At 40.5% G+C, this 27,710-nt stretch overlaps 1 protein-coding gene across 1 annotated transcript in view; it reads left to right on the top strand.

Moving 5' to 3' along the window:
• Positions 1–27,710, top strand: part of TXLNB (taxilin beta) — a 42,693-nt gene that overhangs the window by 10,704 nt on the left and 4,279 nt on the right. Inside the window, exons 3-9 of the mRNA XM_028510623.2 lie at positions 781–872; positions 6,513–6,683; positions 13,139–13,333; positions 15,051–15,170; positions 18,950–19,024; positions 25,119–25,211; positions 27,347–27,442. Of these exons, the coding sequence (XP_028366424.1) occupies positions 781–872; positions 6,513–6,683; positions 13,139–13,333; positions 15,051–15,170; positions 18,950–19,024; positions 25,119–25,211; positions 27,347–27,442 (842 nt within the window). The remainder of the gene's footprint in view (positions 1–780; positions 873–6,512; positions 6,684–13,138; positions 13,334–15,050; positions 15,171–18,949; positions 19,025–25,118; positions 25,212–27,346; positions 27,443–27,710) is intronic.

Raw genomic sequence — 27,710 nt, 5'->3', positions numbered from 1 at the left:
CCAAACTTGTAACCACAGAGACACACAAAGGCCTGGACAAGACCCTGCAGGCCGTGGGTCCATTTTCTCTATTGATTTTATTCTCTGCTTGGTAGGATATATGATCGGAGCTTTTTCCACCTAAAACTCACGGAATGGGCTTATGCACAGAAACAAGAGAACTGAGTTCCCCCAAAAAGAGAGAAAGAGGTAGTAAAAGAACAGCAACACCAAAAAAATTTTTTTCTAAAATAAAAAGGACAAACCAAACTGCCAAGTTTCTCTGCTTCGGGCTGGAATTAAAGCAACTCCATGTATCAATCAATGGTGGCTGTTTCATAGTGGTCAGAAATTTTGATGGACTGCTTTGCTATTTTAAAAAAATTAATTAACATGGGGAAATGGTTGATTTATTCTTTCATAAAGTCAGTGTTTTTTATTCCTTTGAATATTTTCAAAGTATTTAAAATTCTTTTGAATATTTAGACTATGGGGAGGGGGGTAACAAGAATGGATTCTTGGGAACTACTGCTATATTGAGAAACTACCATAAGCCTGAGACTGTACCACATACTTTCACAAACTTCTCAACGAACCCCCCACTTACTCTGTAAGGCAGGTGCCATAACTTCTTATAGGAAAAGAAAATTATATCTGAGGCTCAGATAGGTTAAGTGGCTTAGTCAGGGGTGGGTAGTAACTAGCCAATGGACAATCTGAGAGATTCCAGCGTGTATCATCTGACTTCAAGTTCAACACTTTCTTTTAAAAATGTCTTCACAGTTTTTGTTTTCTTTTAAGGCAAGGAAGCCAACCTGCTAATGCAAAATCTGAACAAGTTGCAAACACCTGAAGAAAAGCTTGATTTTTTATTCAAGAAGTATGCTGAATTGGTAAGATCTTTGATTCCTTCTTTTTGTCAGAAAGGTTCAGGCTCTGGGTAGAACTGAGAAAGGAAGCTCTTTGTTTTTTGGGTACTTCATTATAGATCACGACCAGTTAGTTCAGACGAGCCAAAGCTAGAATTCATAAAAGTGGAATGTTTTTAAAGGAAAAAGAAACAGAAGAACTGAATAACAGCAGAAAGGAGTAAGAGGATAGTGTTGGCATCTCCTCCACCTTCAAGTATGGGTATAATTTGGCAGACAGAAGAGAGAATTATACATAATTGAAAATTCTGGATATTTTTAAGTTCTTTTTGCTTTGCAATAGAACAGATATACACCGAACATAAACTTTCACTCCATGGTGTGCCCAGGTTTTGGAGGGGTCCCCTCAGGAAGGCAAAGGGTTGAGTTAATCTTACTCCCTCCGTTTGTGACACAATCTCATTGGGTCTTGATGACTTTTAGTTAGATAGTTATTCATTCATTTATTCTCTTTAATCTATGCCTCTTCCTCTCCCCCACATGGCAAAGTGTTTGATGTGGACTGCATGTGCCCAGGTCTGGGCCTTCCCCACTCAGCCTTGCCTCCCAATAAGTCAGGGCTGCTGGGAGGAAGGGAAGCCACTCCCAGGCACAGAGAACGCATGGTGTGTGTTGTGTCCTCACCAATGGGCAGGCTGGAAGAAAGGGAGCATTAGGCGAAGCCAGCACGTCTGGTTTCAATGAACCCTCACAAACACTTGCTAAAGGAGTGATGTCAGAAGTCTGTATATTGCCCTGGGGTGTGTGAAGCCCACCGCTGAGAGGTGGCATCCTCTCAAGTGAAGCGAGGCACTGTGTTTCTCCCTGATTTCTGCTTATCTTCTTAAAAAAATTAACTTACTTCTTTTAGAGAAGCAGTGGCAGAATGAAACTTATGTCCACACGCAGCTGACCAAGCCCTGCAGGCGGCAGGTTGGCCTGCGCCCATGAGCAGATTTACCTGGAAGCCAAAGGAGAGGAAGTAGAGTCAGGGCCTCTCGCCGCCATGGGCCTCTCAGAAGCCCTGGGTATACTGCTCTTTGCTTAATTTTGTTGCTTGTTATTTATTTTTTGATTTTAAAAAGAGGGCCTCCAAAACTGAATAAGCTTCAGGCCCACAAACCCCTCAGGTCCCCAGTTACATCTTATCCCTGCAGATGGAGTAGAATTTAGTGAGTGACCGGTTTTCCTTCCCTCTCACTCTAACTTCAGTCTTATAATCTGTTTTTTCTTTTCTTTCACTCGTCTCGACGCATCCTGCTGTACTAAACCATCTATTCGGTAGACCCACAGAAATTTGGAAACCCCCAGTGACCATCTGATCGCCTAACTCTGGCAATAATACTTTTTAGTTATTTTTTATTATATTAACCACATTACAATAATATAAGAAAAATGCTGAAAACGTGATGCAAGGAAAAATTTCTCTAATCCCATAATCTAAAACACAATCTTTAATTTGTCCATCTTCCTTTCAGTTCTGCTATATATGCAGCAATACATGTATTATAATTATCATCATGAAGTACATACACAGCTGACCCTAGAACAACACAGGGTTTAGGGCCCCGACCTCCTTTGCAGTTAAAAATCTGAATACAACTTACTTGCCAAAGACTTAACTGCTAACAGCCTACTGTGGACTAGAAGCCTTAACAATAACCAATAGTCAATTAACACATATTTTGATGTGTTATATACATATGCATGTAAGTGTGTGTGTATAGTACTGTATTCTTACAATAGTATAAACTGGAGAAAAATGTTATTAAAAACTCATAAGGGTAAGAAAATACATTTACAGAAACTATACATATGTATTGGAAAAAATATGTGTATAAGTGGAACCACCCAATTCAAATCCATGTTGTTCAAGGGTCAGCTGTAATTTGGACTCTGGTATTTTGGCTCACAGCACAGGTATTTTCCAACCTAGTTTATAAGTCATCATAATATTTTGTAAAAGGGTGGTCGTTTCCCATTAAGTGGCTGTATCTACTGGTTCTCTAATTTGGGGACACTTAAGATTCCTTCCACTGTTGGCTGCAGTGAACATCATCAGCCATTTGATTTGTCCCCGCTCTCTCTTTTTTATGATATTAGGGGAAAGTTCCAGAATTGGAATTACTAGACCAAACATTATGAATGCCTATTTTTATGGCCATATTGCTTTCCAAAAGAATGGTAGAAATTTATAAAGCAAGTATCAGTGTATCAAGTATATTGTAACTTATTGAACTTGGGCCATTAACTCTCTATGAACAATTTCAATGCCATAAAATAGGTGTCAAAAATAATATTTTTCAAAAGTATATGGCTCCCCTTCTCATCTGTCCATCCTGCTCTTTTGAATATTTTCCATATCGTTTCCCCATTGCCCCTTCAATGTACCTATTCATACTAAGGCCATTCACGTTTAGTTTCTAACACCATGCGCCCTAGTTGGCTGGACTGGGCATCACTCTAGACTCACTCAGGGAGCCCTTATGGGATGGCAGCCCCACAGCCAATACATGGAAAAAGAATTACTTCTCCACCCTGCTCACCCTGGTCTCAGGGCGCTCCCTGCACCTACCTACTCACCCACCTACCCAGGCAGTCATCCCACAGAAGTTTTTTCCAAGGATCCTACTGAGTTCAAGCCTTACTTACTAAACTTTGACATGTGTATCATGCCTAATAACAAACTTTAAAGCCCCAAAGATCATTCTATTTAAAAAAACGAATAATAAAAAATTCACCAAAAAAAAAAACCCGTTTCATGTCCTTTTCAGAAAGAAAATGTTATGAGAAATTTCAGTCTTTTACGTGGAGATGAAAACCTATTTCCCTGCTCACTGATTTGAATATTAATATAGAAACCATCTGAAATATGTGTTAGCACAGAATAAATCATCAAATTCAAAGCTGTGAATCAGACTGCCTCTCCAGCTCACTCATCCTTATATATTCAGAGTTTTGCAATATTACCTACTATAGTATTCATTAATAAATAAGGATAAGTTCATTAATAAATAAGGACACCTCATGACTAAATTAAGAAATGAGCTAGGAGAAATATTTTTTGCAAATGTCCTCAATTTTAATGTAGTTACAACAACATCACTAATACTATTCTAATTTAGTTCCTGGGACTAATGTTGCTTCTTTAAGTCACTAGTATAAAAGAGAGAGCAAGAGAACTTGTAGAGAAAAACCCTATATGCCTTTTACAATGGTACAGAACTGTGTCTAAGTGCATTATTAAATCACAAAGCCAGCATCTGCCTGAAGTTGACTCAAATGCAATATGTTTGTTTTCATTCATTAAGAAACCCCATATGCATTCACAGAAGTCTGAAGTAATTACACAAAATTAGCCACACTCTAAAATAAGAAATTATCAGAGAGTTGAGGGTTTTTAGTTAAGTAAAGCAAGACAGACCTAGCTCAATTTCAGATGTGTGTGATCTTGTGTAAACTACAACATTAAATGGTTGATGAGCAAGCACAGATTCTCTCTCTTCCAACTTATGAGATACACATACAGTCTCCTCCTCCTGACGCTCAGATAAATCAGATGGAGCACTGTTCCTCCAAAGAGGGCGGTTTTGCTACCACAAGACAACAGGCAGAATCTGTCTGGAGATATTTTGGATGTCACAATTGGATGTCACAATTGGGAGACACATCTACCAGCTTCTAGTGGGTAGGGGTCAGGACTGCTGCTAAACAGCTCTCAATACACAGGACAGCCCCACAACAACAAATCATGTGTCCCAAATGTCCATAGTGCTAAGGCTGAGAAACTCCGACATATGGTTTGATCTTCAAAAAGCAAAGTCTAAACTGTAAAGGCAATAACCACAACAACAACATATAAATTTCAAGAAAGGACAATAGGTCTGTCAAGTCTAAACATAAGCATGTGATGTTCCAGCCCTATCCAATAAATATGGTACAAAATGGAAGGCCCTCATGTATCCTAGGAATTGGAGGTGAGCATGAAAAATATACAATATCATTGGCTTTCCAATTGAACATCAAGAGGGCTATCAACTTTAATCAATATTTATAGTAATATGGACCTAGTTGTTCCCGATGCTAATTCCCACTGATAATTAAAAATTGCCCACAAATATGAGGATAGGATATCATGTACGAATATCCCCAGCTTGACGTGGCAAGGGTTTATCACGGACAGTTCAGCACGGGAGGAGTAAAATAATTGTGAGCTGAAGAAAGTGTGACAGCCCTGTTCACAGAAGGAACGCACGCCTCTTTAAGACAGGGTCTCGGAGACGCACATCAGGACTCACGCCATGTGTGTCCATCTGCCTCAGACTCTGTGAGGTGCCAGGAATAACGACGGCTCTGAAGCACAAAGGGGCTTCCCAGGGCTTTCCTCTTCATTAGCCAGTAAGGTCATTGTTACAAGTACATACCTGGCTTACCCACCAGTCAGGCCGGCGGAGGAGATGGCTCTGAACAAAGGGCTGCCACTGCCATGCGGCCACACTGATCGTCAGACTGTGATCCACAGCCCAGGATGCTAGTCTCTGGTGGCTTCTGAAGGTTGGTCCCCAAGCTGCCCCGACCTGACTAAAATTTCATTAAAATATTGCCAAATTTTGCAAATAAAAATATAAAATGCCCAGTTAACCTTTCATTTCAGGTAAACAAACAACAAATTGATTTAGTAAAAGTATGTCTCATAGAATACTTTGAGTATACCTTTACTGAAAAATTATTCCTTATTGATTTGAAATTCAAATTTAACTGGTTCTACGTTCTCTCTGGCCACCCTACCCCAGAACTGTAGCACCCTGAGATGGGAAGTCCGGGGGTACACTGGTTCCCTGTTGCATGCTGTCCCTGATACGCCTTCAGTTCTGGCTGCCGGAGGAGGGTGAGGAGTCCCACCTGTGCCCAGCGGAAACAACCGGCAGGACTTCCTCAGCACGAGCACAAAGGCTGCGCCAGTGGGCAGAGGGCAGGGCATGCTACAGACACTAGACATGCGCCGTTAAGTTGTACAGTGGCTATTTCTGAAACTTTGGTGACAAACAGTCAATGCTTAGGTAGTCGAGGGCCACTTTCTCTTCTCCCCCTTTCTCATGACCCCTGACTTCATCTCCTATTTACCAGGAGGCTGCTTTTCTCTTTCCTACTTTCAAAAATAGTTGCAGTAAGCTTATTTTGAGAACGAGTATTGAAAACTAAAGGTAAACCAAGCAGACACGCTGTTGACCACTGCCCCAGCGCAAGGCATTAGTAATACGGCTTCTGGAAGTTTACAGGAGGCATGAGCCATGCCTTTCTAATGCTGACTGGCACCATTAGAGAGACTCCAGGAAGCTAAAGCTACTTTCTAGACCATGAGAAAGAAAGTAAAAGTAAGAAGAGAGCAATAATGATCAGGGTGAGGAAAAATCTATAAACGTTGCGCTGTGAAAACCGTGTCTGCCAGTACTACAAAGGCAGCACTGGTGAAGTTCATTTGATTCCAGAGGGACACTGATCACAGCAAAGAACACACTTCCAAACAACCAGGGTAACCTTTAGGCATTTCCCCATTTGCTCCTTTTTTATTGACTCAGAAGAGATTTCTGCCATTTTCTCTCACATTTGCATGCTCCTGTCTAGCTGGATGAACATCGCACTGAGCAAAAGACCTTAAAGCTCCTACAAAAGAAGCAGGGTCAAATCCAAAAAGAAAAGGACCAGTTACAAAGCGAACACAGCAGGGCTATCCTTGCTCGAAGCAAACTGGAGAGTCTGTGTCGGGAGCTGCAGAGACACAACAAGACACTGAAGGTATGTGTCCCCACGGCCCACTCAGCACATCTTCTTGCATGCGGTATCGACACAGGCCTCTGGCACTCGTGGGAAGGGTGTGAGTTTCAGAATCAGAGATCTGCCTTGGGTTCAAATACTAGCCCTGTCACTTGCTTATTTGTGGCCTTCAACAAATTATTTTACTTCCCCAAGCCTGTTTCCTCATCCATAAAATGGGGCTTATGCTAATTTCACTGTGTGCTTGGAGAAAATTAAATGAAGGCACATACATACAATGTCCATGTTGTATCTGACACAGACCAGGCCCTTAGCAAAATGTATGCCGTTCCCCTTACCTTCCACTTATGTCAAGCTTGTTTAGTTTTGGTTTTTTAAGGTAGGTCTTCATTCTACTCTTTAAAATACCCATTTGTAAAAAGGTAGCATTTTTTATATAATAATGAAATACACATGACGTGAAATAAATTGACAAAAAGCTAGTTGACACAGGAAAGCAAAACTGAGAGCCAAAATGTCAATAGTCATCTGAAAACAGCAGCTGCTTGAGGAAACACTGACGTTCTTCATACTTAATTATTCAATCTAAAAATAATAGACTGACCACTTCATTCATTCTGCATGGGTTTCATTAATTACAGTGTGAGCCTCTAGTTGTGTGGTTAATTTGATTACACACAGACACTAGCTCCATTCAATGAAGCAAGATGCAGGGCTCTCCAAGATAATACTGCCTGCGTTCACAATCCCCTTTCCAGCTGAAGATGCTGAAGCTTTTGACAAACAAGAATTAATTAGACACCAATATTCCTGGGAGAGAGTTATTAGTACATGTGTTTAAAAGGAAATACTTAAAAAAACAGAGAGATTAAGATCATTGCTGAGTTTGTACAATTAGGAAAAACAGAAGAGGATAATCTCTCCTCGCATTCAAAAATTGCCTTTTAATATCTGGGAAGTGGGAGGCCAGTGTAATGAACTTGAACTCTAACTCTCAAATTATGAGTTGTAGGAGATGGGCCTCTGGCATCTCTTCAATCATCGCTCTCAGGACAATCAAAACCCAGGTTAGATGGGGGCCTGGGAAGGGAAGCATGGTTCCCAACTTGAGATATGTGGTCGAGTAATAGCCCTCTGTGTTGACATAAATCTCCTGGCTCTCACAGCTCCATAATAAGGAGATAAATTAAATCTGATGTAGTGGGCAGATTTATCCACAAAAAGATTTAAAGAGTGGAATAACGTGCCTTGGTCTGTTCTGGTGGCATTCAAAGACTGGATGACGGGAATGGCGGGGGCTGTGGGTGAACACACACTCTCAGGAATGGCTTCCAGTTACAGACAAGGAAATCTGGTGCCGTTGTTGTGCAAGGACTTGTGCCAGCTGCACTCCCTGTGTTATTTTATTTCATCTTCACAGTGACCTTATGAAGGTTAACATCTCATTTTATTGAAGAAGCTGAGACTCAGCAATCCAAATTACTTGTCCAAGGTCATGCATATTTTAAGTGACAAAATCAGGATTAAAATTTTAAAAATATTTCTTAACTTCTGATTTTTTGTCTGGTCCCTGGGTTTTTTAGAAGTCTTCATTTTTATAGCCCACCCTGATGAACATACCATATGCACTTGGAAAGAATGTCAGTTCAGCTGTTCAGTGTATGTTGCATGAGTAATGTAACAATTAGCTCTAGATAATTTATATGCTTACGGAGGTTTTGTCTAGCTGTTCTATCAGTTTTTGAGGGGTGGATGTTTAAAGTCTCCTAATATAATTGTGGAATTCTCTATTTCCTTTAATTATGTCCATTTCTGCTTTAGGTATTCTGAAGTACTAATATAATGTATATATATAATTATGATTATACCTCCTTAATAACTTGACTGTTTTATCCCTATGAAATGTCCTTCAGGAATAATCTTTATCCTAATGTTTATACTATATGATATCTACATAGCCACTCAAGTTTTCCTACTCTTATTGTTTGCATGGTATATCTATTTCCATCTACTTACTCTCAACCTGGATCTTTATATTTAAAATACATCTATTATAGACAGTATATAGTTGAACTTCGTTTTTTTCATTCTTATACTACCTGCCAGTTAATTAGCATATTAATCCACTAACATGTAATGTAATTATTAGAATGGTTAGATATACATCTACCATTTTATTATTATACAAATATATGTGAAAATTTTCTTCATATTTATCCTACTTAGGATTTGCTGAGCTTCTTGAATCTTTAGCTCATTGACCAAATTTGGGGGAGTTTCAGCCATTATTTCTTCAAATTGTTTTTGCCCCATTGTCTCTCCCTCCCTTCTAAGTTTCTAATTCCATGTGTGTTAGACCTTTTGCTAGTGCTCCACAGGTCCTCAAGTCTCTCTTCATGGTTTTCAGCAATCGTTTTTCTCTTTTATTTTCAGATTAGATCATTTATGTTGGTCTATCTTCATATTCACTCTTTACTTTCTAATGTCTATTCTGCTCTAAGTCTACCCAGTGGTATTTAAATTCCATATTTTATAAATTTTGACTTTAGACTTCCCATTTGCTTCTTTCTTATCATTTTTCTCTCCTGAGATTTCCTATTTTTTCATTCATTGAGATAATATTTTCCTTTATATCAATGAGCATAGTCATAATACCTATTTTAAAATTCAAGTCTGAAGATTCCACATCTGGGATGTTATGGAACAGACCTCCTCTGGTCATTTTTTTCTTTTTAGAATGGGTCACATTTATTGGTTTTTCTAAGTTATTGCAGATTATATCCCAGATATTGTAGCTGTTATGTTGTGGAAAATATGGTTTCTAGTATGCTCCTTGAAAACTGTTGGTTTTTTAAGCACACAATTAACTCAGTCGAACTACAAATTCTCTCGCTTGGGCAGCAAACCAAATCTCAGTTCATTTCTTTTTTCCTAAATAGGCTGCTTTGAGTCCACCCTGTATACTTACGATTTGGGGCCGTGGAGTTTATTCAAAGACTCTATGGTGTTCTCACTCTGACTCTCTCCTTCCTGGGAATCCCCCTACCTCCCAGTGGCTGTGGGGGCCCAGAACTCTGTAGTCTTAATGTTCAGACCAGAAAGATGGTAGGTTTTCTATGAGAGTTTTACCTATTTCATTCAGCTGCCAAATTGCAGTCTTCCCTCAAGCTAACAGCTATAAAAATAGAAAATTTATAACGTATACTTCCCATTTTACACATGTAAACTTCCCTCCAGAATCTGCCTGATTTTGTTTGCTCTACAGTGTCATTAGGTAGTTGTTTCTCACACTTTGTCCAGAGTTTGTAGTTCTTTCTTATGCTTTTTCCAGAGTTTGTAGTTGCTATCTGCAGAAGGGTCAGCATGGTATAAGCTTCCCTGGCCATACTAGTGAAACAGCCTAAGTATAGCTATATGGAAAATCCAAGGGCCAGCAGCTTGGGAAAATACAGAAGGAGAATACATAGCAGGCTCTTTCCACAACCATAAAATTTAGCTTATTAAATTTTCCTTATTAAAATTGATTTTCCAGTAAATAAAAAAAAACTCCACAGAATCTCACAATTTAAAATAATTTAGAAAAAGACCAGTTAAAGTCTGAGATATGGATTCATTTAAACAAAATACTGCATATATTCAAAGCAATAAATCTGTCCCTCAAATTATACTGAAAAAGAACTGCCCTGTAAGGAATGGGTAAGTGTCTCAGGCATGATTTTAGTAAAGGAACAAGTATGATTTATCATCACAGGATTTCACAGAATCTTAATGTGGGTTATAGGAATCATCTAGTTAAAAAAGTACTCATATGTCTATGTATAAATGAATAATTCATTGATTCACTTAAAAAATTTAATGAACACCTATGGATCATGTGCCAGGCACAGCACCAGTTTTAAGATAGACAATGATGCTTGCAGAGATTATTTTCTTAAGTATTCAGACTGTGTTCTTCAATCTTCTTTGCATTAATTTGCACTTTGAATAATGTACTTAATAAAGAAAATTTTATCTCAGACACCATTCAAATGATTGCATTTTTTTTTACCAGTTGACTCAAATTTTATAAAATTGTGCTAGATTCACTTTTCTCCAATTGAACAATGCAGCCACTGTAGAAGGCAGTAAGTATGGAGATAACCTCAAAAAGTTAAAAATGGAACTGGCATTTGACCCAGCAATCCCACTTCTGGAAATATATCCAAAGAAACCTGAAGCACTAATTTGAAAGAGTATAAGCACCCCTACATTCATTGCAGTGTTATTTACAATGACCAAGATGTGGAAGTAGCCCAAGTGTCCAGCACTAGATGAGTGGATAAAACAACTATGGCACATTTACATAATGGAATTCTACTTGGCCATAAAAAAGAAGAAAATTTTGCCCTTTGCAACAGTATGGATGAACCTGGAGAATATGATGCTAAATAAAATAAACCAGTCAGAGAAAGACAAATACCATCTGATTTCACTTATATGTGGAATCTAATGGACAAACTCAACTAACAAGCGAAATAGAGACAGACTCATAGATAGAGAGCAGGCTGATAGCTCTGGGGGGCATGACTAGGGGGTGGAGGGATGGAGCAAAAAGGATAAAAGATTCATGGACATGAACAATAGTATGCTGATTGCGGGAGGTGGGGAATAATGGTGATGGGAGAAATACAATTAAAAAATTAAAAAGAAAAAAGAAAAACAATTCAATGTAAAATACAAGATGCCCTTCTGTAGGCCAGCAATGGATGCTATGATGGTTTGACATGTGTCCAATGCCCTTATAACATTTGTATCTTCTTTCTGTGTCCAGTAGCCAGTGAAAAACTCAAGAGTTACTGAGTAGCACAAGATGCTTCTTCCATTGACTTACTCATCCATGGACAGAATTGTTATAAATGCCAATGTCATTCAGATCATGGTCTATAATGCTATGACTAGGAACTTGTTGGCTTCTAAGCTAACCAGGAGCAATGACAAAATAATCGCTACCATATGTATATTTAATAATATACATGGGCATGAGCATTTTTAGTGAAATATGTATAATATGTATTAGCATACAAAGTTCAGGGAAATAAGATCTCAGATAGTGAATTTCTTCAGATTAGGAAGTACAACTATCTTCTACAATATCCCTAAGATATTGTCACTCAAGAAATGTTTTACCATGAATAAATTATAATTCTGATATCAGGAGTCATATTAGAGTTAGAAACTATGTTAATACTGTAGAGGAAAGAGAACACCTAATAATAAATTAAAATATTTTCAGAATCAGTTTTATTTTGATCACATTATTCTACTATTATAATAAAGATTTACACAATTACTTCTGTTTAAATCATCATTTCCTTTTCTTAAATCTTGCTACATAATTTGATAGCAGTAGGGAACTAAATGCAGTGTAATTTTACTTGCCAACAATGAAGGAAGCTTTCATAATAACAATTAATCAGAACTGAAAGGAATCCTAAAATGTCTGTATCACTTGTCAGCAGCGTCTCTATCTTTGGTATGATGGAGCAAGATTAAACCCTTTTATTCTAAAAGAATGAGAGGAATAATCACAAAGCAAACAATTCTCAATATAGATATGGGAGAAATGTGGGTGCTTTGTTACTAGTTAGCAATGAAGGGAAAGTTTTGATTTAGGAGAAAAGAGAACAGAAATCACATAAAAGCTAATTTCCACTTCTTAAATGTTAACAACGTGGAAGAGGGGAAATTAGATGTTTCATTTTAGAGTTAAAGAAGATTTGAAATATAATATTGCTTTCAAATTCAAAATTTACATTGAATGTTTCAATTACCCTACATGACACATGGGGTGATTATTCTTCAGAAATAAAATATCCAGCATGTTTTCTAAGGTTTCCTCTTACATTTTTGATTGCTGCAATTGATCTCTAGCTATCTTGGTTTCCTTTTCAAGCTTTTTGATGAGGGTTTTTTCTTACCAAGGAAAAGTTTATATTATAACCACTTATATTTCCAAAACTTGGGTAATACAATTATGTTTTACAGCCCATAATTTTTGTAGAGGACTATAAGAGCTCTTCTTCTTTCTGTACCAACCAACGGAACTCATGATCTGTCTCATCTATCAGTAAATCCAAGTGGCCTTTTTTCCCAGGCCACAGTCAAGGGATCGAAACCGGGTGACTGTGTGTTTGTTAGAAATCACTGCCATTGATTCACTCCACAGGAGACCCGTCATCCTTCAAACAAGCCTATTCATCACCAGCTATCAAAGTCCAGACTCGCACTGCACCTGCTCTGAGTGACCGTGTATTCACAGCTGAAACCTTTGCTCACACATTGGTTTGGGGGCTGAGCACCATAGCTCCAGAGAACTGAGAGAAACTGCCCTGCTTCCCCCTGCACACGAATCTCCTTTCATGGACCTAACCCTGAATTCTGCAAACCCAGGGTGCATGGAAACCAGTATAACAAAAGACGTTGCTTTTTATTCACAGGAGGAAACCCTTCAGCGGGCACGGGAAGAAGAAGAGAAAAGAAAAGAGATCACAAATCATTTCCAGAGCACCCTGACAGATATCCAGGCCCAGATTGAGCAGCAGAGTGAGCGAAATATGAAGCTGTGTCAGGAGAACACAGAGCTCGCAGAGAAACTGAAAAGTATCATCGATCAGTATGAGCTCAGAGAGGAGGTAAGAACCACATCAAAGAACTTAGAAGTACTGGGTACGGATCCTGATCCGGGTTGTGAAGGTGGGGAACGTGGTTAATAAGAAAGTTATGGCCAGCCTTCTCAATTGATTAATATTTAGGATTGGATTTCTTCTACTAGCCAAAAAAAAAAAAAAAAAACAGATGGTATTGCAAAATACCTGGCGGAAAGTCATATGGAATGTCTTCAAAACTGGAATCACTGCAAAGCAAAGGCAATAAATAGAAAGTGGTAGGCTGTAAGTACAGTTATCCATAGCCTTTCTTAAATGCTCTCTACAGAGCCAAGAAATATCATACACATCCTCTTAAGAATCAATATGTCATTAAGGATTTGTATTCTGTACACCCCCATGAGCCAATACCAGTATTAATAATGTAATAATTATAATTATCATGGTATTATTCAGAGTTTAGTTTGGGCCATGCACTAAAAACTATACATATAATATGTCATTTCATTGTCTCAGCAGTCTTATGCACTAGATGACATATTGTCCATATTTTATAGATAGAAAGTTGAGACTATGAGATTAAATCACCCATGGTTCAAAACTCAAGAGTTTTGCTTTCAGTCATTTACATTAAGGGGACTATCAGGATTCTTTCATTATTCCAAGATTATATTTTAATATTTGATATGTTTTTAAGACTCCAGAAGTCCCTTCAGGATTTTGATATATCACATATCTTTCCTCATTGCACCCAAATTTTAAATCTGTTTTACAATGTAACATAACTTAGTCAAAGTGGTTCTGTCGGCAACATGCTAAGAAAACTGAGCCAGTGGCACATGGTAGTACCACGTAGGCACATCAAGAAACTCTCCGTAATAAGCCAAAATGCCATGTGAACATTTTATCTTATCGGGAAGATCAACCTGCTCCGGAGCGAAGGTTCAGTAAAAGGGAAGGCACTAGAAAGTCATACTCTTCAGAGAGATCTCAGACGGGAATGGCCTGGTAGACTGGCTGCATGTTCCTGGGGCTGTGCTAAGCAAGGCCCAAGGACAGAATTCCACATGTCCTCTTGCCGAGGGGACCTCCTAGTGACCAAGAAACTCTGCACACTGGGATAGAGTTGGAAGCTTCTCTTCACCAAGCTGGCAGAGAGGTCAAGGTGTGGAGTCACACAGCAGCACAGTTGCATGTCAACTCATCTGTGACCCTGGCCTTGTCTTGCCCACTAATGTTGGACTCAGGGGGCTCCTGCCTTAGTCCCTGATTTGGGGCCTCATGCTGGTACCCCAGAACTTCTTATGCCCTTGAAGCAAGAATGTGGAGGATGTGGAGGAGAATTCACCATGATACACTGTGTTAATGTTGTGCTTAAAGGTGGTTTTATATCCATAGAAAGAGCCAACATACAGAGAGATGGTGCTGTCACGATATACCTCCCTGTCTGTGCTGTCTAGCATAATGACTAGATCATATCCAGTAGTCACCAAATTTAGAAAAACAATGTTGGGGCCTTTGGAGGAATAATTGCTGAATTTTGGCAAAATTCAAGGAACTTCACCAATTTATGGCTTTTCTACAAAGCCATAAGTGATGCCAATGCATTTATCGCCACCCCCCATTTTTTAAAATCTTAAAATCTGGAGAATATGTGTTTATATGAATATTACTTTTTTATTCTATGTTTTCAGTACCAATGACAAACCATGCTTGATATGTGCACTTTTTTTTTTCCCCTTAGCATCTGGACAAAATATTTAAACACAGAGAACTGCAGCAGAAGCTGGTGGATGCGAAACTCGAGCAGGCGCAAGAAATGATGAAGGAAGCAGAGGAGCGACACAAACGCGAAAAGGAATATGTACTTATCGTCTGAGTCAGTGTGCTTGTCTGGTCTGCCTCGGGCTCAGGGAGGCCCTGAGGAAGCTGGTTTTGAGGATGGCCACAGAGCCTTAGGCTGATGGAAAAAAAGCCTGAGCTCCCTGGAGACTCAATTGGTCAGCCCAGTAGGAGGCACTGTACCTAAATTACTTTCTATATAAAATAGTCATGCATCCATTCAACAGATCTTTTCCCAGTGCCAGTCAGATGCTAAGCTCCATCCTGGGTGATGGGGTATAGTGGTAAGCAAGATGGAGAACATCATGACCCATCACGGAAATTAGAATCTAACTGGAAAGAGACAAGCAATTAACAAGCAAACAAACAAGGAAGGGTAATTTCAGATAAGAGTAAGTGCTGCGAGGGAAATGAGCAGGAACTGAGAAGTGCAGAAGGGAGGGACCTACTTGAGACTGGGTGGCCAGAGGAGATGGCTTAGGCTGAGCCCTCCTGGAGAAGAAGGATGTCTGTAGCAGTGACCAAGGCTCTGATGCTGGAACCAGCTTGACATCCTTTAGAAATAAAAGGTTAAGGTAGCAAGAGCAGGCTGACCTGGTGGGAGAAAGTTTCACAATGATGCTGCAGAGGAAAGCAGAGGCCAAGTGGTATAGCTTTGTAGGCTTGGAAAGTAGTGTGGATTTTATTCTAAAAATAATGGGAAAGGACTGGGTAGTTTTTGCAAAGAAAGTGACATGATCTGCTTGGCATCTATAAAAGATAAATTTGGCTCCTGGGTGGAAAACAAGCCAAAGAGGAACTTGAACACAAGAAGACAGTTAGGAGGCTACTGCAGCAGTGTGGACGAGCTATGATGGCAGCGTGGATCAGGGAGGTGGCCGTGGTGACGGAGACCTGGGCATGGATAAAAGTTGTGTTTTTCATGGAAATCCACAGGCAATGCAGTGAACTGAAGATGGTCACAGGGAGAAAAGAGAGGAGTCAAGGAGGACTCCTGAGTTTCTGGTTTAAGAAACTGAGTGGTGGTTTTTACTGGCATCTCATTCACCCCAAACACTCCTGGAGAGCACTGGGCCATTCTACATACAAGAGGTTCAACGAGGATATGCAACTTGTCTAATTAAGGTCACACGCTGCTAATTGACCAAGATGTACAGTACACCCAAGTGTGTCTGCCCTCAAGCCCAAGCCCTGTGACAGTACATCATATGCACAGGCGTGTTTCAGAAGCAAAGCTGAGGTCTGTGTCCACAGCTGGGGAGAGAGAAAGATTTAAGACTCAGTCAGTGGGCCAGTCATTGGAATATGGGCATTTAACAATTGATCTCAAGGTTCGCCTTTGCTGGAAACCAGATCAGCATCACTTCAATTTGTCAGAATAGTCATGCAGACATGACTTTAATTTACAAATGTAGCAACAAAAGAATGAACTTTGGAGAACATAACCTAGTGGACACTGAATAATTTCAAATCAGAAGCCCACATGCTGTTAATAAGAAGGTGAATTTATTAATCCATCTGCAACCTAGCTCTCAAAGTAAAAACTAAAACATAGAAGAGAAGCCCCCTCAGTTCTTCAAAGCTGGCCGGCCTCCTATCCTGTTTCTAGCTCTGATGCCTCTTTCTGAGAGTGATGAGATGATGTCGGTGCTGGGAAGTGCCTTCCATCCAAATAGAACAGGCAGCCACCTGCCTCTTCTCTGTCAGGGACCACCCACCACAATAGGGCTCCTCAACCCACTTAGAGATGCAGGGCCATGTACACGGCCACCACGCCACTCAGATGACCAGAGGGGACACTACAGGTCTCCTACCTCATGGCTGCCCCAGGCCACTCAAATTATTTCACTTCTGTAATAATTCACCTTCACTGCGTGCTGGCAGGCATAGGGGAACATGTAGAACCCATCTTACAAATGGAGAGGTGGAGCCATAGGAAAAAAGATAAACTTGGATAGGAAAAAAATGTCTTCAGGTTTTTAGAATAATAATTTTGTTGGGTTTTCTGTTATTGTTCTGATTACAAAAGAATACATGAACCTCGTGGACACTTTTCTACAGTAGAAACAAAGAAAAAACTTAAATCAACCTATTTTTAAATACATTAGGACCTTTTTAACTGATGGCCGCTTGACTGACTGAGCAGATCAGTCCACGGTGGTCAACATTCTCTCTGTGCACGCACTGCCAACGAGCCCAGAGCTTGTTGAACCCTGCGACAGGCGAGTGAGCGGCCCTGGGCGGCCTGCACACGGTTTTCCCGTTAAGGAAGATGGGGCTGACGAAGAATCAGCTCTCTGTTCCCAAACCTTTATTTCCAGCCATCCTTGGGATTGGAGTATGTAAATCAACAGAATCGTACATTTACTAAAGAAACAGAAGTATGAAAAGAAAGTGGTTCTAGGAAAATTACACTTAATGCTTTGAAAGACTGGAGTAAGCAAAGACCAAGAAACAATCATCCAACTAGATGTTAGCAGCTATAAAAGACCAGGAAAAAGTTGTAAAACTCCACAGAAGTAAAAAAGTCGAGCTATTTCACAAGTGTCTTTTGGTCTCAGGTTCTAGCACTTTTGTTTAAAAAAGAAAAAAAAACCTAAGTCTTTTTTTTACTCTATTATTTTTAATTCAGTTGTAATTTCTACTACAATAAATAACAATAGATGTAACCCACATAAACAAAAGTTCTTTGGGAGTCCTGAACCGTTTTCATCACACCAAGGGGTCCTCAGACCAAAGCACTGGACAGCCAAAGCGCTAACACCAATGGACACCTGGGCTCTGCCAGCAACAGGGCCCGTCCATGTCCCCCACAGTGGGCACCACAGACCACACACGGTCCCCACCAGTGCACACGGGGCTTCCAAAATAATCTAAATCTTATATGGCACATTATGGATATGATTTTTATAAAAACAGGACAAATTCTGCTGACTTAATATTATAAAGGTCCACACCCAAAACAAACACTAGAGCCCTCCATCAAAATGGATAAATAAATGAGCATACATCTTAGGTTAAAATAACATTTATGCCATTTTTTTTTATGCCTAAAACAACCTTTTCAATTTAACCCCTCAGCTCTTGAGTTCTGATCCTGTTTCTTATGAGGGCCTTGATTGTACTTGAAAGGCTGCCTTATGGAAGAGGGACCTTATTCTGCAGACTTACACAGGACTTATCTTGTAGGCCTTACACAGGATTTGCGACAATAGGTCAAATTTCTACCCCCGTGTTTCTCAGAATGTAATCCATGGACCACTGATAGCCAAACCATCTTGAGTATTTGCTGTAAGCATGGATTGCAGTCGCACACCTAAACTCCCTCGCTGACGTTTTCTGAGAGGGATCAGCATTTGCACACGCTCCCTGAGAGATTCTGATGTGTGCTGTGTTAGAGAACACTGGTTTGGGGACTCATTTTGGGTTTAATATAAAGGAACACGACAGTGCCCCAGGTGGGGACATTCTGAAGATGTTCAGGCAGAGGCCGAATGATGGCTGGGTAGGATTGCTAGAGAAGGTTCTAGAATTTGGTGGGAGTTCGAACTTTGTGTGATTTTTGCTTGACTTGAAAATAATTTCCCTTTTTTCCCCAATAAAACTACTAATTTTTAGTTGAGAATCCAACTACTGAGACTAGTTGTTTTCTTAAATTATTCTTAGAGTCTTCACAAAGTTCTCCAAAAATGACTTGAGTGTGCTAATTAGCAAGTTACTATGTTTTATACACAGGTTACAGCCAAACGGTCATTTAAAAGACAACTTGACAGACTTTCCTTGCCTTCCTTCCTCTCACAGTTGCTGAACCAGGCAGCAGAGTGGAAACTTCAGGCCAAAATGCTGAAGGAACAGGAGACCGTCCTGCAGGCTCAGGTGACGTGGGGAGGTGATGCATGGGGTGTGCCCTCCTTCTGTTCCCAAGCAACATGGCTGCAGCCTAGAGGTGATCTGCAGGAGGCCTGCGTGTGGCGGGGGGAAGGGGACAGAAATGAAGAATACCTTCACATTTATTATTAAGTAAAAATAATATCCCAACGTTATATCTAAGAAAAATGAATGCTCTGCACCAATAACATCCAGTCAAAAGGTTTGTTGACATGCACATAAGGGCACCAAAATTGCCAATGAGAACAAGCTGGTAACCGGGTTCCCACCCATCTGTTCGTTTGTCCTCTCTCTGTCTTCTCCCATTGCCCTATCAAGGTAAGAATAAAGTGTAACCTGCTCAGACACACCATCTATAACTGTCAATGCTGAAAATGTCCTTGCCTGTTTGGTACTACTTATAATAAAAGGAAGTTAGAAAACTAGAGTCAGCACCCAGGGTGTTGTGCTCTCGGAGGTTGGCTCCGTCAGCGTCAAATGAATAAATGGCAGATAAGTCAGGAACCATTTTCATTTGGCTCCGTGATGTCCTGGGTGTGTTGGGACTGGATTATGGGAATTCATCTTTCAGACTCAAAACTGAAGCCTCATGCAACATCTGACTCTGGGGGAAAGCCAGACCTATCCATCTTCCCTGGGCCCTGGGGGACCCGCCCCTCTGGGCAAACTCTCCCTGTCAGATTCCAGGGGAGGCACCCTGGTGCAGGCTGCAGAGATGCGCTGGTTCCCCTGCTGGGGGAGACACAGGCCCTACAGGCACCATGCGGTCACTTAGAACAAATCCGCAGAAGGTGAGGGGAGTGGAGGCCTTCCGAGCTGGGCAGCATTAATTTAAGAGTTGGGCAATTTACTTGTAAATGTTTATGTGCTGACTGCTGAATACTTGTTTACGGTAAAAGAAGAAGAAAATAAGAAAACCAAGAAGGTTAAAGTCACAAGTGATACCACTGCACAGACAAAAACACAGACAACAGTTTGGAGTCTAAGCTTCCTAAAGCACACTTTTCCAATGTATGGGCTGAATGCAACAATGAATTGTTTTCCCTGGTAATATGTCAAAATATTTCTAAAATACTAACTCCATAGACATTGGAGCCATAAAGTTTTTGACTATTGATAGAATTGAGGGACACAGGGTTCAAAGACTAAATTCAAAATCATCCTTTAGGCAGTCACAGAGCCCGTCACAGCATTGTGTGGGGCAGGTGGCAGAGGGGTGGCAGAGACAGGCAGGGGAAGCAGATGTGACCTCGCAGACTCGGGGTGGGTCTGGAGAATCAAGCCAGGGCTTCTGGCTCTATGTCTACCCCATTCACAACACGGAGCCTAGAGGGGTACAATAGACAGTACTTGAAGTTATGCATTATTCACATCATGTTACAAGCAATCTCTACTCCTCTTTGCTAAATAAAGATAATGAACTTGAGAAGAGTATATTAATATCATCAGACTCCAGGCTAGGGAGTGACTCATTCACTTGGCATGAGAATCTAGGCCTTTAATGACCTATAAAATCAAAACATACGGTGGTCTCTAATTCTCCACCTATAGCTCCTCAAACTCAAAAATGCATCTACCAGGGGTTCTAGACTTGCCAATATTTCTCGCTCATCTCTCAGTCCTGGATTGAGTCCAGGGACTGGGGTCAGAGTCCTAGCTCTTCTGTGGAAAAGCTGCATGACCCTGTGCAATACGCCTACGCCTCCCTGAACTAAATCTCCTTGTCTGTAAACTAAGAATGATGCAATGGATTAATGATCCCAAGCTGGAGCCCTCTGACCACTGGGAGGCCCATTACTCTTCACTACCTCCGAAACATAGCATGTAGGGCAGCAGCTGCTATGCAAAAAATGTAGTTGTTTTTGACATTATACCAGCTGTCTGTCAGCAACTATGGACAGCAATTATTGATATGTTTGATTAAGTTTTTAAGGGAAAAATGAGTTCACGAATATGTAATATATACAGTTTTTTCCAAATTATGCATGCAAAACACTTAGCTCAGTGCCTAGACCGTAACAGACCTAATTAATTCAACTTAGGCTTACTGAGTACCTACTAAGTGCTGGGCATGCTTCTAGGTGTTGCAGATATAGTAAATAATAAGAGACAAAAAAACTTCTGCCTTATTAAGCTTACAATCTAGTCATAACAGTAATGTTAATAAAATGCTAACAAACAGTATATGCACTAATGTTAGTATTATTTCATAGGTGAGGACCCACACAGGGATAAATGAGTCTAAGGGAGTCTCTGTCTGCAAAAAAGTTTAAGAACCACTGGAAAGGATGATCCCAAGGACCTGTTCAGCTCTAGTTCATGAACATAACGAACGCTTCCTTCTCCTCTGCTGCCCTATTTTTCACGGCACCTGGCTCTCTCTACAGGGACCTGCCTTTGTCTGTCTCTCACCTTTGAGGCACCTTCAGAACTCCAACAGTTACTTAATCATCAAGAAGACTATAGAGGTCCCGAGTCCCTAAGTATAATAACGCTCAGATAAGTTCGAGTCCTTATGTATAATAATGTTCAGATAAGTTCCTCTAAACAGGTGTTGACATTATATATTTAAAACGTTTAAAGCTGGAAAACTGAAGTCTGTCACAGATTCTTTTGCATAGCCTTCAAACACCTCCTTTGGGGTAGGAGGTTGGAAGGGGAAGCCTCAGTCCCCACTTCTACCATATGAGCAAGGGAAACACCACAGGTGGGTTGTGCCTTCCTCGATGGAAATCACTTTTCAGTCAAACAGCTTGCCAGTTTGGGGCATGATTATCGCTTAGGGAAAGGATGTCTGGCTTTCAATTATACAAACCAGGGCGATAGAGTAAATGTCAGAGATGATCAATGAGATGCAATCATCACTACAAATAGAGTGTTCACTGGATCAATAAGGAGGAAGGCGGTAGCAGATGTGGAAAATCAGCAGTCCCTGACAATGCAGACACAAAATACGGCCCAAGGGAAAGAGCAGTGAGTAAATTGTTAAAGATGGGTAATCATCATCTTTCAGACCAAAAGTCCTCACCTTATCGATACAAGATGAGAGGAGAATCCTCTGAAAACACTATTATAATTGGACCAAGTCTCACAAGTTTGCTCAGAAAATTCCCGAGCACAGTTGTGTTCCCTCGACACTACGAATGTTTGTAATTAAACTTGGTGCTCAGTTAAAAGAATGTGTGTGTCATTCAGCCCATTTAAAAGTGAAATGCTGGGATGATTATTGCTATTACTAACACTAGCACTGTTTGTTTCTAACATTTCTGCCTCTGGCAGGAGAGGCACGGGGGTGACCTCTGGATATTGCTTCCACGCTTCTCTGAAATACCAAAGTGAGAGCAGGAATACATCAAAGCAAACATGTATCACATTTGATAGTGAGAGGAAAAACACTAGCAAACAAATATTCATACAGTAAACAGGAAGTGTACCTTTTTAGTTAGTGTAAGTAGTGTTGGAGTTGGTTACCTGAGAGAGACATAATCCACATGGATTTTGCTGTGTGTGCAATGGGGTCAAATAGGGAGAAAAGCAGAGTATTAAAAGTAGTCACCAGGAGGGGGAAATAGGGAATTGTTGTTTAAGGGGTATAGAGTTTCAGTTTTGCAAGAAGAAAAAGATCTGGACATTGGTTGCATGATAATATAATTAACACTACTTAACTATACACTTAAAATGGTTAAGATGGTCAGTTTTATGTTATGTGTATTTTACCAAAATTAAAAATTTTTTTTAAAGAAAAAAGTTAGAAAAAGGCCAGAAGAGGTGATAATAAAGCAAAACATTACTTCCTGACACTCTGGATGTGTCTATCATCTCAATCTCCCCAGCTGATACAATAAAAAGAACATTTTGCTCAAATGAAGATGAGGGCTGGCTGGGGTAGATGTATTACTTCCACTAGCACTGTCAAGCCTGCTCTGTGAGACAGGTCACACGTGCACTCACTCCTGCCCTCTCCCGTCTGCAACCTGCAACTACAGGGCTACAGGAATGGGCTTGCAAGGAACGGCTCAGGAGACCCAAGTGTCTGAGACTGCCATGCAACTCTTCTGGAATTGCTGAAAAATGGGGCACGGGGTGGGGAGACAGAAAGTAAGAAAAAAATTAATAGGAGTGCATAACCAAGAATGTGAAAGAACTGATTTTGTAATAGAAGGTGAAGATGATCAGCTGGGGGTAGTTACTTCCACCCTAGGCCACAGGATCATGCGTAGTATTAGTCACCAGGAATCTGCAATAGGGCAGAGCCTCTTAAGCTGAGAGGCTTGATCTAGTCATTGGGCACTGAAATCAATTCATTGGATCCCAACCATGTCTTTGAAAAAAAAAATGAAACAGCATTAAATCTGCTTTGAGAATGCATTGCATTTAATAAAAGTGTTGTTGTATACACTGAGAGAGTGAGTGAGAGTGAGAGAGAGAGAGAGAGAGAGAGAGAGAGAGAGTGTGTGTGTGTGTGTGTGTGTGTGTAAAACCTTCCTGGCCATGAACTCCCTGATGCCCCTTTCCTTAGTCTTCTACAACCTGAATGTCACAGAATCAAATTTTACAGCACTGGAGTTGCCTCCAACTCGATCGCATCATCACAGTGCTGATGAATGATTTTAGAATGATGGTCAGCTGTTGTTTGACTTTTCTTTGGAAAATTTGCATTCAGTGAAAAGGGTTATCATTTTGTTGTTATGTACGGCAATAAACCCTCTGCCATTCTGAATCATTTATGAATGAGCCATTCTGGACAAGCAAGCTTTCTGAATTCTTGGGGCTGATGCCCACACACTCCCTCTAATTTCCCCCTCCAAGGCTAAGAGCTCTATATTCTACTGGCTTTCCTCTGGTACACTCTTCTCTGCTTTCAGAAGGACAGGCTCACAGGTACGACCGGCTGGTCAGCTGGTGCCTGCCATCTGGCCAATAACCCAACCACTCCCATCTACAAGGGCAGCCTCAGGTGCTTGTTTGCTGCTGGATGTTGCAAACTTGTTTTTTCCATACAAAAGACATTTCTGTACCCACTTGAGAACTGGGGGCTGTTCCAGGCACTCAAGGGTAGCAAAGACTCATTTGAAAATGTAGGCTTTACTCACTTGAATCATCCATGTTAAATCACTCATCAAAACATGCCATCCTAAAATTACTTTTAAAAGCAGAATTTTACTATTGTACAATATCACTGTCACTAACAATCCAGTACTCACGCACTGCCCTTTCCTGTCCTGCCTCATTTCTGCCCCAAAGGCAAGCTTTGGGACTGAGGGTGTGGAGGCACAAAAGCTCTCTCTGTGCTCCCGTGGTGAGCCACACACTAGCCAATACTAGCCCATTCGACATGGTTTCATGCAAATCAGCAAAAGGCATTCCTTCCTCTAGACCCATTATTTCCATGTGTAGAAAAGTGGTAAAAAAAAACAAAAAACACCTGATTTTGATGAAAAGGGACATTTAACAGCTATTGGCCAGAATGCTGTATTTATAAATATACAAAACCACCTGTCTAAAATGGAAATGGCAATTGTTTAGAGCAGTACAAACTGCATTATGGCAGCGACCCTAGTCCATGTAAGGTCCACATTCCCTTTATCATTTCTTTTCATTTGTCTACATTCTCACATCCTCCAAGACCAAGTTCAAGGCTCACCTTCTTCCCATAAACATGGCTCCTTCTCTGTGTTGACATTTCATGTTATCTGAATAAAAGTCAACTTGTCTTTGGGACTGTCTTCCCATCAAGAATGTAGGTCCCTCAAAAGCAGGAGTTGCATGTCAAATACTTTTGTACCTACAGTCCATGCATATGCTCAGAGCTCAAAAAATCTCTGTTAGTATAAGTTATGACATAATGAAGTGGTAACGACATATTTTATTATTTCACTTTTCTTTAAAGAACTACTTCAGTCATGGTCACTGACCTAGGTTGATCTTGTAGTACATAAAAGAACTGAACATATTACTAACACTGTATTGACAATTCCCTTAAATCATTTTTCTTAACAAATAATGAACAATGGCATGCTGTTTTGTTCTGGAAACATTCTGAAAGCAGCCCTAAAATAGATCCACTCTTTCCCATTTACAGCTCACCCTGTACTCTGGAAGGTTTGAAGAGTTCCAGAGCACGCTGACAAAAAGCAATGAGGTGTTTGCCACTTTCAAACAGGAAATGGATAAAGTGAGTACTGCTTATCCCATACAAAATGTTGACATTTTCTGTTTTGACAGGCAATTCTCCTTTGGAGTCATTTTTCTCTTGCTAAGATATTCCAGTGCACTTCACAAAATAATGAAACAATTACAAGTGCCAATGAGATTGGGCTGTATTTTTTTATTGGTAAGTATCTAGGAAATTAATCTGAAGGAGAGTTCAAAAACACTAGGACACATTTTCACTCTGAGGAAGATATTTTTTCTAGTCCATGGATAGTTAAAAAAAAAAAAGAAAGACAAGAGCTAGCAATTTAACATTATGTTATTTATACTGAAATAAAAGAATGTCTAATCTTCTAAAGACAAAAAAGCTTTCATATATAAGAGTAAAATTTTAAGGTAGAAAATGCCATTTCATAGGATCCTTCCTAGAAGATATGTAGTGAGCTATAACTGACAGTCTTTGAATAAGATGGAAGTCTGAACTGGATAATTCACTCAATTTCCCTCGATTTTATCTACAATTCAAGGCACTATTTCCCTTGCTTGCTTCATAAGAGTGTGGAGTTAAAACTAAATTAATATATCTTAAAAAGCTTTTCAACATTTAAAAGTTTAAGTGTTTTTTTTTTTACAAATATAAGGTACTCCTATTATTGTGGAATATAATGTTTAAATCTTATTCAATTCTGTGTTTTCCCAAAACAAAATGAGCATCAAAATTGTGTTTTGAGAGCAGTGGCATTAGCCTTTCCTAAGGGTAGAGAGCATCCTTTTCAAAACATTTTCATAAAATAGTAAGATAAATTTCACAGTTCAGCAAGCAAACTGAAGTAGACCGGCAATTATTAACGGTTACGGTTTTCCCACTCCTGAAGGGATCTATCCATTTTTTGAAAAATTAATCATAGAGTTTTAAGATTGAAATAAATATTAAAACAGGAAAAGAGGCTTTAATTCAAAATTACAGAGTTTTAAGATTGGACTAAGTCTTAAAGAACATTCTTAACCTGGAATTCATTTACTGACTTTTTAGTAGTAAGCCTGAGAATTAGCCAAAAGATTTGATATGCATATTCGCATTTCTCTGAGTGGTCCCACAGACCTCATCAAATTCTTAAAGGTGTCAATGACCTTTAAAAGTTCATAAACTTGGTTAAGAAATGGTCAAAGTGAAAAAACCACTGGAGGCTCACCCAGCTACCCTGCACAGCCTGGGGGCCCACAGCTGGGCCCAGCCTCTGGCCTCCAAGGTTACCCAGCCTCAGGCAGATTGGCACAAAGTGGCAAGTGCCAGCTGTGGTGAATCCGCTGTGCCTGGGTTACGTGCCTTGTCCTTTACTTCATTCGAGCAGAGAGGAGATCCTACAACTAGGAGCCTAAGCAGTTGTGGGTTCAGAAAAGGCAGGCTGTATTTCAGTCACTTGTGTATCCGCCCCCCCTCCTCCGCTCCCCCCCCCCCCCCCCCGCCGCCCACATACACACAGCCCCAGCCTGGTGACCTGCACACCCTGCACTAATTGGGGTGAAACAACTCCAGCCACCTCTGTAACTCACCTAAACACTACTCCACCTCTCTTAAGCTTCAGTTCCCCCGTTTCCAAAGGAGAGGCGAAAACAGAACCTTCCTTGTGGGACTGTTTCGAGGATGAAATGGATAATGCGTGTGATCACATCCTGTGAGCCTTACTGCACTCCACAAATGTGCAGGCCGGGAAAGCTGCCTTTGTGGGCCACGTGTCTGATGTGCCTAGACGTCGTCCGCATTGTGATGGTTAAAGAGCCTGGCCAGCTTTCTCACTGACGGTCTCTACTCCAGAAAGTAAATAATCTAAAGTGTACGCTTATCTCGGGGACTCAGTTAAGGTTTTCTTTTTATCTTAAAAGAGAGGAAACCCTCTGACAGAACAGTGTGGCCCCCAGTAGTTTCCTTTTCCCTGAATTGGCTCCAGTGCAAATATGCCTGTTCACTGCTGACCTAGCTGCTTCGGGAATAAATCGTGACTTTCCCCGCTTGCTCTTCATTCCTTCACCTAGAACTGGTGCACACTCCAGCAACCCGTAACGGAAGGGCTTCTCTTGCCATCGCACGTGGAACTAATAGCTTCTTTGGTAGATGAACTCTTCAGGATTAACTGTACAATGCTCTAATTTCTGTAGACGACTAAGAAAATGAAGAAGCTGGAAAAGGACACGGCCACGTGGAAAGCCAGGTTTGAGAGCTGTAACAAAGCTCTGCTGGACATGATTGAGGAGGTGAGGAAGCCTTTCCCTTCGCTTGCTCTTCCCCTGCCTCGTCAAAATATTCACACTTAGAAAATTATATCCTAACGGTATAAATGATAACCTTTGGAAAAGGACTGGCTTTTTCTGGGATGGGATATATGCCATCGTAATAAAAGTAATTAGAGCAAAGTAATTTAGAATCAGGTCTGGACTCCTGAAGAGCTTTGTATCCCTTAAGTCACCTGTCTACTTGTGGGTTCCAAAGCCGTCCCCCAAGTGGCAGAGGCCTGCTAGACTG

This window comes from Phyllostomus discolor, chromosome 4 (assembly GCF_004126475.2).
Source record: "Phyllostomus discolor isolate MPI-MPIP mPhyDis1 chromosome 4, mPhyDis1.pri.v3, whole genome shotgun sequence".
Lineage (NCBI taxonomy): Eukaryota > Metazoa > Chordata > Mammalia > Chiroptera > Phyllostomidae > Phyllostomus > Phyllostomus discolor.
The sequence above is the reverse complement of the archived record's forward strand: the minus strand, read 5'-3'. Positions and strand labels throughout refer to the sequence as shown.